This window comes from Haliotis rufescens, unplaced genomic scaffold, assembly GCF_023055435.1.
Source record: "Haliotis rufescens isolate VD_foot unplaced genomic scaffold, xgHalRufe1.0.p SCAF_17, whole genome shotgun sequence".
In the NCBI taxonomy this organism is placed as follows: Eukaryota; Metazoa; Mollusca; class Gastropoda; order Lepetellida; family Haliotidae; genus Haliotis; species Haliotis rufescens.
The window spans coordinates 22522191-22538539 of record NW_025963857.1 but is presented as its reverse complement, the minus strand read 5'-3'; the positions used below and the strand labels follow the sequence as shown (position 1 = coordinate 22538539).

General features: G+C 41.5%; 1 protein-coding gene across 1 annotated transcript in view; it reads right to left on the bottom strand.

Annotated features, from left to right (window-relative positions):
• Positions 1 to 16349, bottom strand: part of LOC124133985 — a 37856-nt gene that overhangs the window by 4911 nt on the left and 16596 nt on the right. Inside the window, exon 2 of the mRNA XM_048397718.1 lies at positions 1882 to 2124. Coding sequence (XP_048253675.1) covers positions 1882 to 2124 — 243 coding nt within the window. The remainder of the gene's footprint in view (positions 1 to 1881; positions 2125 to 16349) is intronic.

The window sequence follows — 16349 nt, the reverse complement described above, 5'->3', positions numbered from 1 at the left end:
GTACAGGCGTCGAGGTGAACGACTTGATCGCAACTGGGTTATTATAATCATAGTATGGGGATTTCAGCCCGTCATTTTTCCTCAAAACCCCAATGCCCAAAGATACGCCAACGCTATTATTCACACGTTTTTGTTTGTGTGTTTGTTTGTTTGTTGTTTTACGCCGCACTCAGCAATATTACAGGTATATGACGGCGGTCTGTAACTAATCGAGTCTGGACCAAATAATCCAGTGATTGACATCATGAGCATCGATCCACGCAATTGGGATCGATGACATGCATGAACCAAGTCAGCGAGCCTGACCAGCCGATCACGTTAGTCACCTCTTACGACAAACATAGTCGCCTTTCATGGCAAGCGTGGGTTGCTGAAGACCTATTCTACTCCGGATGTCCACAGGCCTATTCACACGTTTCCATTCCGCTACTCGGGAATCTAGCAAAATGATCATCCTGCCTGCCCCTACAGCCAGATCCATACAGTCATGTCCGCACAGTCATGTCCACAGCAAGGTCCTTAAAGTCTTGTCCACAGCTAGGTCATGAACATCCGTTGGTTGGTAAGCGACAGTGTAGACGTCATATTTATATCTCGTGTCAAAATAGACAGGTGAGGTGAAATAGGGTTTGACGTCGCGTTCAAGATTATTGCACTTATATAGCGACGTGCATGCACGTGTGTGGCTGCTTGTACTAGTCCGGACTTATGTCGATTTATAGTGCTAGTTCACTGAGATACCAATCGGCCGCAATTTAACATGAATACCCCACTCAGACACAGTATACTGACTCCGAGACGACCAGTCCTTGTATTAGCCCCTTAATGCCGAGCGCCAGACAGGGTAACAACAAGTACCATCTTTTAACGTCTTTTGGTATGACGCGGCCGTGGATCGAACTCCGGACCTTCCGCTCTCCGGGGGGCGGACGCTCTACCACTAGACCACGGAGGCGGTCTCAAAATAGACAGACAGTATTTGAGACCATTGACCCATATTGCAATAAAGTATGATATACATGTATGACATGATATACAGTAGGATTCACTCTTATTCTATTTACATTTGTCAAATATCTATGTCAGTCCAGTAAATATCAGTCTGTTGGTATATGTATACTTATTAAAATGTTCGCAATGTGTTGAGGTAAACATAATTATTATTTCACCATATATCAATTTACCAGCTTCTGATTGGTTAAAGAGCGGACAATTATTTTCGCTAGCTTATGTCGCCCGCTGAAAATCAACAGGAACACATCGCAGGTAGCTTGTACATCTCGAAAACGTATTGTTGCGTTGAAATGAACCGATGCTTAACCGCTCGCACTTGGTAAAGGGACGTAACTCGGTTTGTCTGCTCCGATTTTTTTTTGCTAAAAATATTCCGGACCTCTATGAATAAATGTAGGTAAGGTAAATTTGTTTTTAACCGATCCCTCGGAGCATATGGTATGATGTACGCCTGTCGGCTCGGGGTACATAGGCTCACACACAGGGTAAATCACACCATATACCCGTCGAGATCGGTTGACAGCCTATACTGTCCTTACTGTTTACAGGGGGGCACGGGTGGCCCAGTCGTCTAAGGCGCCGCGATTCGCTGTGCAGTGTTGCGTCCCTTGGGCATGCCAGAAACCTATGATTGTGGGTTCGAATCCCGGTTCGCCCCGATTATGTTCGTGGGTTTCACCGAAGTGGTAAACGTCTGAGACCTGCATCACTTCGGGCTTTCCTCCCACATTAAGTTGACACGCCGTGATATAACTGGAATACTGTTAAAAGCGGCGTAAACCCAACTCACTCACTCACTACTGTTTACACACCATCACTTGTTATGTACACACGATTTTTTGAATAAGTTAACCACGAGCTACTCACGGCTGAGGGAGTTGCCAGATGTGTCCATGACATCAACACGACTCAGGGTACAGGAGCCTGAAAGGTCGCCATTAAGGTCGATGTCGAGGAACTGCACAGAGAGGTAGGAGTTGGTGTGGTAGATGTTGATTGTCGTGAATGTCACCGAACATGTGTCTTGGATTGGCCAATCCCAGCTCCGGAGCTTGAGGATCGTGGAATCAGAGACGTAGACAGTGCTGCCACAGTAGTCATCGATGGAATCTGCGTAGAAGACATGGTGATACATGGAATTGTTCGAAAGTTTGCTGTTGAATAAAAAAAGCCATATTATCCCCGGTCAATCTTCGGAAACACCCTGACCCCATTCGCATCCACAGCTTCGTTAAGGAAGTGACGTCACTGGCTCTCTTTTGAGAAAAAAAAACTTCTTCACGTAAAATTCATCCTGCTCCATTCGTGACCAACTCGTCACATTCCGGGACAAGCCGAATGTAGACTCGTGCCCCTCTCGGAGGTTTCCATATTGGCGTTTGAACACGAGAACTAATTCAAACAAGAACGATAACTCTGATTATTCCCGCTACACAGTAAAATTAATGTAGGCACTACATGAACGCTGGCTTAGTCCTGTTATACGACCATTGAACCTCTCTGATATAGATCGATATATATTCTTTTGTACAAAAGTATATTTAGCAAGCCATTCAACTCATTCTTTCTAAGCTGTTTATCTTTTATTTGCAAATTATTAATTTTTTAGTAAGCTACTAGGTCCAAATAGACTGAATCTCGTTTTTCAAGCGAGATAGTAGCTTACAATATCAATTACAGGTTGGCCTGGTGATGTTTCGACTATGTACGGGCAACCGTCACATAGGTGGAATATTGCTTCGTGTGGCGTTAAACAACAAACAAGCTTATAGGTTCGTTCAGAAAAATAGGAAAAATTACAATCTTATCAATTATTGTAATGACATGTAGCTGAGTATAACATATGTGCTGGATATAACATAAATTAAATTGTGTGAGAGTAACATAACTAGTCTCTTATAGGTTTAATAAACCAGAATATAGGTTCGTCATTAGGGTAATTTAAAACCCATGATATTTATTACATTACGATTTTTTATCTTTTTTTCCGATAGCTTCCTTTCATCGAGAGTTTTCTTTTACAAATTTCGAAATACAATGTAATTCGTTCACATCTTATTCATCTTTGCGTTGATGATTTTTGTTATACGAACCATTATATAGTTGTGAATATTTATCGAGGAATCGGGTTTTTTTCTAGCAACCTGTATTTATCTTCTTGAGTTATCTCTGGTTAATGCGACCGCCTCCGTGGTCTAGTGGTAGAGCGTCCGCCTGGAGAGCGGAAGGTCCGGGGTTCGATCCCCGGCCGCGTCATACCAAAAGACGTTAAAAGATGGTATTTGTTGTTACCCTGCCTGGCGCTCGGCATTAAGGGGCTAAAACAAGGACTGGTCGGCTCGGAGTCAGTATACTGTGTCTGAGTGGGGTATTCATGTTCAACTGCGGCATGGTATCTCAGTGAGCTAGCACTATAAATCGGCATCAGTACAGACTAGTACAAGCAGCCACACAAACACACACACGTACATGCACGTTGCTATATAAGTGCAATAATCTTGGACGCGACGTTAAACCCAATTTCACCTCACCTCTCTGGTTAATGTAATAAAGGTGCGTGATACAGAGGTGTGCGTGCGTGCGTATCGGGGGTATTTTAGAGAACCAGATAATCACCCAAAGATGTATTTATAGCAATTAAATCCGTTAGGAATACATTACCACTGTCCTAATTTTGCTATTTATAATTCATCTACACAAATCCAACCGTTAATATCTATTAAAGCGAAGATAAACATCTTTGTTATACAAGTGGATTGTCTTTACCATAATATTATGGAGATAAATTATTATAACTGGATAATCTAATCTGTTTATTCAGTACATGAGTGGGCCAGCGGCCCATAGTACAATTCGGTTCACCAGACATGTATAAAAATACAACTGTGTACACCTAAATACACAACAGCAAGGCATTCATAGATAAAGAATATTACTTCTGCAAAAATGAATTCCTTAACTTAAAAGCGTGGTAAATATAACAAGTCAGACTTCTAATTGTTGACTGATGCAGAGACGACATAAGTATGTAAAATTGTTCTATTGATGGATTTACATAATATTTTTGAGGAATATATGTCACTCGGAGAGCATAATATTTTTCACAAACCAATACAAAATGGTATTCAGACTCAACATAGCCTGTTTTACAAACCATACATAACCTTCGCTGTCTTGGGATACCAAAATATCTCCCGGTTTCTATGTGGAGCGAGTGGTAGCTAGCTCTAAAACGTGCCAGTGCAACGCGAAACTTATTGATTGTAATAGCCGATAAATAAAATTCCCTGCTAAACCTAAATTTATAACAAAGATATGATGAATACTTGGGGCTATTGGTCAAAGCAAAATGCCAATCTTGTTCATAAGAGCATTTTAATCTTTGTATGAACTCATCAATAAATGAAATAGAAATAACAAGATGCTGATTTTCCCATACGTAGCCAAAGCCATAGGCGTACAAAAGTAATTTAACTCTAGAGGCCCAATTAGTCTTACCTGCTATGGCCTGCTGCACAAGCATATTGTAACTTTTTCGTGGATAACGCGAATCGGGCATCTTTAAAATCTTACACCAATAATTCAAGCATCTTTTGAAAGCATAGATATACAAAGGGTATCTCCCACACTCTCCACGCACAACATGATTGGAAGTTGCTGACTTAACTCCTAAAATACGTTTACAAGCAAGTGTATGAACAACTTCAATCTCCTCGCAAAACGATAAAGATAAACCCCAAACTTCTGCGCCGTAAAGAAGTACGGGCACAACTTTAGCATCAAAAATTTTAAAGAAAATATTCATAGGAGTAGGTTTAATTAGCTGTAGGGACTTCAAAAGCTTAAACAAAACCTTTTTAGCTTGATTAACAACATTAGATATATGTGCACTCCAAGATAGATTTCGAAAAAATAATACACCAAGGTATTTATATGTAGTTACACATTCCAACAATTTTCCATCGTAAACCCATTTTTCATATTTTGAAAGAACACTCCCATTTTTAAAAACTACTACTTTAGTTTTATCAATATTGACTGTTAATGAATAATCTTTACAATAACATTCTAACACATTGATTCTTTTCTGGAGACCATAAACAGTATCTGCTATGAGAATGACATCATCTGCGAAAAGTAATAAAAACAATTGAACTACATCTGGATGAAATTGGATACCATGTGCGCAACTGGATTCAATATCTATGGCAAGATCATTTATGAACAAGGCAAACAAAATGGGACTAAGGACACATCCTTGACGAACTCCCTTACTGCAGCTAAACATATCAGAAAATGAGTTATTGTATTTGACCAATGCCAAAACTTGTTTATAAATTGACTGTATACAACAGAACATTTTCGGAGAAATACCATTTTTGTATAGTACCATACGCAATTTGGATCTATCTATGGAATCAAAGGCTTTGGCAAAATCAACAAACAAGGTAATAAATGAATTAATTCATTAATATCAACCACACACCCTTGCACTTCATTTTGAAAATGATGACATCCTTAACGAGATTGTCAGAGGGAAACAGACATGTCCCATGATACTGGTGTGGATTCCGGGTAAGAACAGAGCTCCCCATCAACCTATGCTTTTCAGAAATGGGACTACGTCACAAACATGTGAGCTAATACTTACAAAAATATTATACTCATTAGTATGATAAAATCAGTAAAAAGATAAACTTTATTTCAGCAATAATTTGACTATTGGTATGAGCGAGAGTGATATTTTACGCCGCTGTTAACAATATTCCAGCAATATGACGGCGAGGTGACCCAAAACCCGGTCCTTCGATGTGACGAGCGAACACCCACCCCACCCCCACCCCCATCCCACTCCTATCCCCACCCCCACCCCCATCCCACTCCTATCCCCACCCCCACCCCAAACCTCGCCCCGTTAGTATGTACACAAGACGTATGTTCATGACGATCACTAAAGGTTTGGTCTGTTTCTGAAATCATGCAGATCTTATCGGCCAAAGATGTTTTTTCGGCCTACCTCGTCATGTAACCCCACATGCGCCGAGCAAGGAGAGAATGAATACATGTACCACCGTATCTGCACTCTTAGTACACTTTAAAGAAAGCGTTTGTTGGATGTTATTGTTTAAACATTACATGGTGAGTTCACAACAAGGTAGTCCTACCTGTACTTGGGTATCCAAACACTGTCACGATTGCCTGTAGAAATAAACACAAGAAGAGACGAAACGCCATTTTGATCATGTGCCTCTTATCACATACAAAGATATGCGTTGCACTTTGACCGTTGTCGAGGAAACTATGGCAGGCTCTCGCATTACAACAACCTATCCGTAATCACGTTATCTTGTTACAATATATTTAACATCGTACACTGTTTATGACGTCACTCCCGTGTCCGCATCGTACACTAAAAAAATACAAAATGCGCCCCGGGAAGATCTGGGTTAGAACTGGTCTTCATTGACGCTGGCTTGTCGTAAGGGGCGATCGGTAGCTGTATAGTAGCTGAAAAAACCATCTAATCTCCATACATAATTTCAGCCCACTCTCCCATCGCTACCCCACCCCAGGGGGCGGTCGGGTAGCCTAGTGGTTAAAGCGTTCGCTCGTCACGCCGAAGACCCGGGCTCGATTCCCGACATGGGTACAATGTGTGAAGCCCATTTCTGATGTCCCCCGCCGTGATATTGCTGGAATATTGCTAAAAGCGGCGTAAAACCATACTCACTCATTCCCTACCCCACCCCAGAAAATTAAATGGTCGGTCCTTAAGGCCAGAGTCTAGTTAAGCACATGACGTATTATGCTGACAAGCAACAGGTCCAATATTTGGTAAATTCCGTCTACCACAAAATTTCTAAAATGACAAAACCAGACCTTGGAAACATAATGTGTGCTTCAATGAAATTTAAATGAATGTATGTGCCCCAAATTAAGGACATTTAGCAATTTAGAAACACTTATGTTTAGATATGATTAGCTCTAGAGTGTTTAGAATTATGTTTAGATGTCGTATCAGTCGGTATATCCGATTCCTCAAGAGCCTTGAGTGGGTGTGTAGGGTATTTCAGTTAAGAGGATTCTTGAGGAAAGATCATCAGAGGACAACGAAAACCTACAAACGCCTGGAAACATTTATTGATCATTGTGTGAAAGTATTTTGAAGTCTATTAGTGATCAAACACTTTAGCACCTTTTCTAAAAATAATTCCATTCCAAACTTGCCCGAATCATAGCTTGTTTGAGTGTTGCTTATCTGAACTGAAACGTTTTGATTTGGACTGCCAAATCTGAATATTTTGAACGTTTTGGTTCAAAATATATTTTGATGATGAACATGTGTTGAATAGAAATACGTTTAAATTCGAAAGATATTTTGATTTTAAAACGCAAGTCAAAATATGTTTGGGCCTCTAAACGCACGCACATTATGAGCCATTGAACGTGTGTTTACGTTTGTGTTCAGAGAATAAACTTGTAAACAGTTTAACGTCGCGTTCAAGATTAGTGCACTTATATGCATGCCCGTGTGTGTGTGGCTGCTTGTACTAGTCCGAACTAATGCCGATTTCATAGTGCTGGCACACTGAGATACATGTCGCAGTTTAACATGAATACCCCACTCAGATACAGTATACTGACTCGGAGCCCACCAGTCTTTGGTTTAGGCCCTGAATGCCGAAGCGCGAGGCAGGGTAACAACAAGTACCTGCTTTAATGTCTTTTGGTATGACGCGGCCGGGGATCGAACCCCGGACCTTCCGCTCTCCGGGCGGACGCTCTGCCACTTGACCATGAACGGAGGCGGTTGTTTTAAAAGGGGAAAAAGAGAATGATGATAACAGTACTATACTTGAGTATAAATCAAACGGTATACTTCTTTAACCAGTTTGATTGAATATGCAAATGTCGTTCACTTCTGTATGAACATGTGAAACATTTCATGTTTATATTGTAGTTAAAGCTGATTTGATTGTTAACTTTAAACGTCTTTCACATCTGACATGATGAACGACCTTCGTAAAAGTACAGACTTTGAAATATACCTTGTAAGAAAACAGCTGTAAAATACCCCATATCTTGCAACTTAGAGACCGCTTGGACTTTTGCTGGAAACAGGATGTTTTTCCATCACGCTTTCAAATCACGCCTTTTTTGTTGGTGAAAGCATAAGCCTAAAACAAAATTCAAGGCATCCAGTTGGGGGTAGAAGCTGAAGACGAATTCTTTTTTCCTACCCCATAATTAAGAGAAGTGTTTTTCTGTCATATCAGGTGGCGTCTCCCTCAAGCAGAGGAGATAGGACAATGGTCTTTATGGTCAGGTGACGTGGCTTCTCACTCAAACAGAGGACTCTGGATTACTCACATTTAATTTGTTTTCATAGATCATGAGGCATCTCACTCAAGCAAAAGGGATTAGATTAGAGTACAGGGCACCTAACTCAAACAGGGGAGGTGGATTGATGAGACACGTTTTGACAGTCAGATCACGTGGCACCTCCATGAATCAGAGGAGACTGGATTAGGAGATTGTTTTCATGGTGAGATTACGCGGCATCTCACTCAAGCAGAGGAGACTGGATTGGGAGAAATGTTTTCAAAGACCAATTGCATCTCACTCAAGCAGAGGAGACTGGATTCGGAGAAATGTTTTCAAAGACCAATTGCATCTCACTCAAGCAGAGGAGACTGATTGAGGAGACATGTTTTGACAGTCAGATCACGTGGCACCTCCATGAATCAGACGAGACTGCGTTTGGACAAATGTCCTAATAGTCAGATCACATGCCATCTCACTCAGTTTCGTGAGCAAGAGCTAGATGCTGACATCAATCAGGATCACCACAACAAAGCCTTGACATTGAACCTGTATGTGAAACAGGTCATGCTCACGATGTCTTGTTGATAGGATGAACATATTTATTTCCGATTATTTATTGATTGGAGTCCCTAAGTGGACTGCAAGCCCTCCAAAACATAAATACCAAAAAACGACCTAAATTAATAAATCAAATACTTAAAAGCTCCAACGACCTTACTAAGGCAGGCAAACAAATAACCTTCTTGTGGATACCCGCCCACGTAGGAATATACGGTAATGAAAACGCCGATAATGCAGCTAAACTATCCCTCAAAATCCCAGAAATAAGCTTAAACTTACCCATCTCAAAATCAGAAATTAAAAGTGTAAACAAGCAAAAAATCACAAAAATGGCATAACCTATATCTAAACTCAAATAGCCAAATCAAAACAGTGCTCAGCAAACCACTAACCAAACCAAAAATTCTCCATCCATCAAAAAAAATCGACAGAGTAATCACTAAACTCCAAACAGGACACACCAACTTAAATAACCACCTAAAAAAATACAAAAAACACACTACAGGTAACTGCCCACACTGCAAACAACCAGAAACCCCAGAACAAGCACTCATCCACTGCACACACTACCTAACACATCGAACCGCATTACAAACCACCCTCAATCTAAACAAGGCTCTCACTCTAGAAGCAATACTAAACCCACAAAATAAACTAGAAAACTTCAAGGCCTTAGGCGTATTCTTAATAAAAACGGAACTAATAAAACGCATCTGAAAACACAATAACCTACCAAATCAAAATCACATAAACAAACAAACATCCACCATACCCAGCTCCCTTAGTTCTCCTCCCCAACCCCATCGGCATCTATTCCAAATCTCAAAATTCCCAAATTCTATAAAAGCAACCCCTAAACCCCCCTCTTGGGTTGCACAGACCACTTTCGCCCCTTTCGGAAACACATTAAATGGCCTGGCCGGGCCCGTGTGCGAAATACGCATCAGTCGGAAAGCGCACGTTAAATCTCCAAAGTAAGTAAGTAAGTTGATTGGACTGGTACAATCTGTCTGAGAGATTCTCGTGCTTCTCTTGACATATGCATACGGTATAGAACAATCCTGTTTTCACTGTACTACTTAAGATTAATTTATCGCGGTAGTGACCGCATACGGCACATCATGACAACTAATATATACCTAATATTAATTCATTTCCATACTGTTCCATACTACCCAAGCGTCATATTACTAAGCGAGGTGAAACAAACTATTGATTTTGTCCTGTGGAACACAACTGTGAAGCTGAAAGAACCGATTATCTAAACATTGTCTTCAAATGTGTGTGTTGTATCAGATTTTACACGTGTAGGGGCGTTTCACACAATGCGTTAATATATTGCTGACCCATTGACACATAAACAGTTTCTGAAACATCCAGCAGGCCACGGAACGTGTTCGAAACTAGATAAAGCATACCGATTGCGGAAAAGATGAGCATTCTTTGTCGTTGACCGGGTAGGACGCTACACCATGATATCGGGTCAGTTGCCAGGCTTCTCCAAAGTTTACTCCTGACATGGATGATGGCATTATTCTGTGTTCTGTCCTTGTCGGAGCTGCAAATGAGGAGCAGGTGGTTACAATGTCTGAACTAGCTGTGAGTCATCGACGACGTTGTTCGTTGTTCACTGATGTTCAGACACTGAACTAATTATATATGTGCCACTTTTTTATAGCTGTACTATTGAAGGACAAAAATTGTTGCTTTGGTCCCATGTTAACGCTATGAAATTATTAGTATTCCTGATCCATTTCACAAAATATACAAAAGAAACACAATTTTTAGTTTCCTCACGCTTTACCGACCCTACGACCCGAATATGCTTGCTGAAAGACTCCAAGCAGTTCCTCATTGGCTTCCTTCCTATGTAAACAGTATAAAAGGTTTCAAAAATTGAAAAATTAGAAATTCTATTTTTCCTCATCTTACGGACCCTTTTTCTTACAAAGAAATATTATATCTTTTCGACCATCGGCCAAATGTTTTGAGAGATAAACCTGTAAACTAACTCGTATATAGAGATAAAATATAACCTTAAATGACTTTAAATGGACGGCCCTTGATCTTAACAGAGTTTACAGACAGCTTACTTGAGACCGGCCTGCATGGACGGCCACATATGCTCCCCAAAGTGTCGTAAGTGTGTTACCTTATAAAATGTACAGTTGAACCTCTCTTACCCAAACTCTGTAATTGACACGCTATATTTATCGCTTCGGGCTTTCCTCCCTGCGTTCCTTCACACTGAGCTGACACGCAGCGATGAAGCTTCCTCATTCAATCACCACCCACTCATTTATTGTTGCAGTTTGTCTGCAATCTGTGGGGCTTTTTGTCCCAAGCATCCCTAGCATCCTATGCTCGGAGGTCAGGCTCAGTGACATATTTGACGGCGTAACAACGAACCTCGACAGCGTGGATCGTTGTTCATAATATCAATCACTGGCTTTACCGGTTATTTGCAGACCGCCGTCTTGTAGCGGAGTATTGCGGAGTGCGGCGTTATTAAAACAACTGAACACACATACAATCCATCTCTATCTCGCCAACGACCACAGTTTAGCCTGACCCTGTTGGGATTTCGGGTCAAGGGAGGCCCCAGTTCCTCGTAGCCACAGATCGGGTGATCAGGCTCTATGACTTGGAGTGAGTGAGTGAGTTTGGTTTTGCACACTTTTTAGCAATATTCCAGCAATATCTCGGCGGGGGACACCAGAAATGGGCTTCACACATTGTACCCATTTCGGGATTCGAACCCAGGTCTTCGGCGTGACGAGCGAACGCTTTTACCACTAGGCTACCCGACCGCCCCCTATGACTTAGATAATTGTCTTTTTCCCCAGTGTGTCTGTTTACATTCGCGTACGAAGATGTGATGTTGTTGTTTTTGTATTTCATGGCCAGGTACTAAGGATGTTTTGGGGACGTCATGTACGACAGACGCTGGCTGTAGAGACGTCACGGGAGCGGCTTGTAGAGCGGCCACGTGTCACTGCAAACCACACTACCACACCAGACAGGCCTATGATTCCTGTGTAGAAGGTACATAGTAAAGTTACTGCATATATATCAATAAGATAGAATCCACTATGAGAGAAAAATGTCCACAATTCGGAGCCCCTTTCTTAGTAACTTCATCTTTGGGCAACCCATTCTTGCTGTAAAAGGCGACAATGCTTGTCGTAAGAGGCGACTAACGGGATCGGGTGGTCAGGCTCGCTGACTTGGTTGATGCATGTCATCGATCCCAATTGCGTGGATCGATGCTCATGATGTCAATCATTGGATTGTCTGGTCCAGACTCGATTATTTACAGACTGCCGTCATATAGCTGGAATATTGCTGAGTGCGGCGTTAAACAACAAACCAAACCAAAACCTCTTAGGGAGTCCGGGTTAGAATAGCCCCCGGGAACCTATGCTGGTCGTGAGACACGATCAAATGGATCGGATGGTCAGACTCGGTGACGCGTGTTATCGTACCCCGATGGCGTGAGTTGTTCCTCGTGATATCAATCACTGAATTTGCTGGTCCAGTCTCGATATTTACAGGCGTGTCATATAGCTGGAATATTGCTGAGTACGACGAACAAACATTGATATATTGTCCAAGTTCCTGGTAATCACACCATGCTCAATGTATCGAACTATGGTCAATCGAGACAAATGGCAACTATACAAATCCTTATTATTCACTTGATGTGCAAACAGTGTTTGCCAAATACATAAGAAGGCGTATCTACTGCATCTAAGCCCTACTTGTACCTCACTAGAACACGTTTAGACACACCTGTCATTGTTGTGACTAATGGTGTTTTATCTAATCTTGAAGTGTATATCTACGTGGACAAACACGCTTTTGAGTGTTCTGATGACAGTAGCAGTCAATGGAGACACTGCGAGCGTGTGTTAATAGTGTGAGTGAGGGATAAGTTTAAAGTCGCTATATTTTGGACAGTGTTTCGTTTTGGAAGAAAATCCAGAACACCCGTTGGGACTGGGTAAGAAAATAGACCCCCAGCATCAGGTTGTCAGACTTGGTTGATTGTGTGTCACTGAATCGCAACTGTGTGGATTGGCGCTCGTGTTAATCACTGGATTGTCTGGTCAAGACTCGACAGGCGTCATGTAGCTTGACTAATGACTATTGCCTATAAGTGACGCGTTACACAACAAACGTCAAAAGTGACGCAGACAGGGATTAAACAACATATTCGAACCCACGACCATGGCCACCGGATCCTGGTGCGGTCAGTGGAGCAAACTCTACACGGATGGCTGTGTTGCGTTAGATGATTGGGCGTCCTGCGCTTTCCTTTTTTTTAAAAAATACGATTCTCATTGGCCACCTCTTCGGTGCGCACTGTCCAACAAAAAGGTGTGTCAATTACGTTAACTCTCTTTAGTTCCTTAAATCGTCAAAAGTGAAATAAGTTATGGTCCCGTTAGAATTCTTATTGACTTTATGATCACGTATCTCTCCTCTACGGATATACAATTTGATATAATTTCGATGGTGGCGTGAATGTACATTAATTTGCAACTGTTCCCCTACAGCTCGACACTGTACGTCCTTCAGCGCCAACTTCACCGTCACCCGCGGCTACGCACTCACCGACTTCAACAATGACGTCTATCTGTCAGGGTACACCTTGAGCACGTGCATGTACGCCTGCATCAGCGCCACCTATCTATGTCGCAGTTTCGAATTCAGTCCATCTTCGGGAGCCTGTCATCTGAGTTCGAACTCCTGCTCCGACACGAAGAATGTGTTCTGTGGTACCAACGCCCAATATGACTACTACAGCCGTGACTGCCTCTAGATCATGTGGCCTTCGGTAGCGGTAAGGTACCCCAGTGGTTAAAGTGTTCGCTTGTTACGCCTTCGACCCGGGTTCTATCCTCTGATCACCTGATCTTGTTGTCATCAGGTTATGCTGCAATATTTCTAAACGCGGCTAGGTTACATGAGTTAATGAAAAATATGTGTTAAACTGGGAATAAATAATAGGTATTATGCTCGCAAAAGGCCATTTCTGATATAAAACATTCATGGAACGAAAACACATTCGGCTAATACTGAATCACTGACGGAATGGGAAGTGAGTTAGCACTACGCCGGTATTTTTAGAAATATTCCAGCAATGTCACGAGGTGAGTGAGTATGGTTTTACGCCGCTTTTAGCCCTTTGCCAGAAATTTCTCGGCGGGGGTCACCAGAAATGGGCTGCACACAATGTACCCATGTCGGGATTCGAACCCGAGCCTTCGGCATGACGAGCGAACACTTTACCCACTAGGCTACCCCACCTCCCCGCGCGGTTGTGGAGGATGGCAAGTAGATACAGCTGTTTGTAGAAGCCTTAACTATGTAACACATGTTTTCATGCTGTAAAACAAGGCCTCGTATCTCCCTGACTTGTTGTGACTTACCTTCTTACATACAGTAAACTACGGTTATAACGAACTCAAAGGGACCACTAATTTTAGTTCGTAATAATCGTAGTTCGGTACAAGCATATATACAGCATATATCCAACAAATGTACGGGACTAAGAAATAAGTTCGTTATATCGGTAAGTTCGTTACAAGCGTGTTTGTTATAAACATAGTTTGCTGTATTTTGAATTATAGAATCAATCTGTTAGTATTCAACTTGTTATTCCAGCTATAAAAAAAGCAAGTGAGTGAGTGAGTGAGTATGGTTTGACGCCGCTTTTAGCAATATTCCAGCAATATCACGGCGGGGGACACCAGAAATGGGCTTCACACATTGTACCCATGTCGGGTTTCGAACCCGGGTCTTCGGCGTGACGAGCGAACGCTTTAACCACTAGGCTACCCGACCGCCCCTAAAAAGAGCAAGACCAACAGTAATATCAATTACTGTATTATTCTTGCCCAGACCCGATTATATACAGGCACGTAGATGGAGTATTATCTGTCGATATGTAACCTTTGCTTGTAAGAGGCGGATGATATCGCGCTTGGTTGATTGCATGTGACCATTTCTAACCCAGAATCCGTACGGAGGCACTTGGCTTTCAGTCAGGTGAGCTAAAAACCCATCGCAGCTTTTTGTCGTCCATAGTTTTAGTCAGCGGTATCTTTACATATATGTATACATAATATACTCTCTCCATAATACATCCGTATACTACAAAGAGCTCCCCATGAAGAATCGCGTTAGAATAGTGAGTGAGTGAGTGAGTATGGTTTTAGGCCGCTTTTAGCAATATTCCAGCAATATCACGGCGGGGGACACAAGAAATGGGCTTCACACATTGTACACATGTCGGGAATCGAACCCGGGTCTTCGGCGTGACGAGCGAACGCTTTAACCACGAGGCTACACGACCGCCCCTCGGGTTAGAATAGGTTTTCAGCAATTAATGAGGCGACTAGTTGAAGATGGTGGACAGACTCGCTGACTTGATTGATGATGACATCGTTTCTCAAGTGCATTGATAGATGCTCATGGTGTCAATCACTGGATTGTCTGGCCCAGACTCGATTATTTACAGGCCGCCGAATGCGACGTCAAAAACAAACAAATAATACTATACAAAGGCTACTTAACTAACGCGAATCACAAAGGCGCATCAGAAAAGAGCATTATCTCGCGCCATGGTCAATGAGTCGATATTTAATGCTTCGGACAGATAGAACCAGAAGCGCTCATGTCTACTTATTATGAATATTACCCTTTATTTGTAATTATTATTATTTATTAATTAAGACATGTATCAATTGTATAGGGACAATCTCTTTTGGAAGCCTCTACTCGATAAATGAAGTCACGATGACCACCATCAGAGAGTTATCTTTACAGTACACAGTACACTCTAAAAATGAGTGTTTATATATTAAACACAAAATTAAACGCTTATTTGTCTCATCTTTTTAAACACCGTTCTGTGTATATTATCTAAACACTGTTTATGTTATAAACAAGTGTTTACGAAGTAAACAATAGTTTAGTTTATAAACGGTACTGGTGTTTACAATATAATCACCTAACGCTGTTTAACCAATGTCTCACCCTTTTAAACGCAAAAACGTGTTTACATTGCTACTTGTGTTTAGAAATTAAACATCTGGCGATTAAACACAAGTAAACAAGTACTGTCCAAGAAGATGTAAATGTGTGAACATTTGATGAGAGAGAGAGAGAGAGAGATCCTTGGACATTTAGAAATGTTGTGGGCATTATCTATCTGTATAATATAATCAGACTAAAGACTGACAACACAAAGAAGATGTTTAGTAAGTAATGAGATTTATTCTTGACAGCATGTTTATATCATCTTTTGTAATATGACATCCCTGGATGATACAAGCTCCTCTATTCACAACGAAAGATAATTGTATCATTATTGTGACAACAGAAATTGTGTTTTGCATGGTTATACTTTAACTCTGAATAGCCGAACTTTTAAAACACAC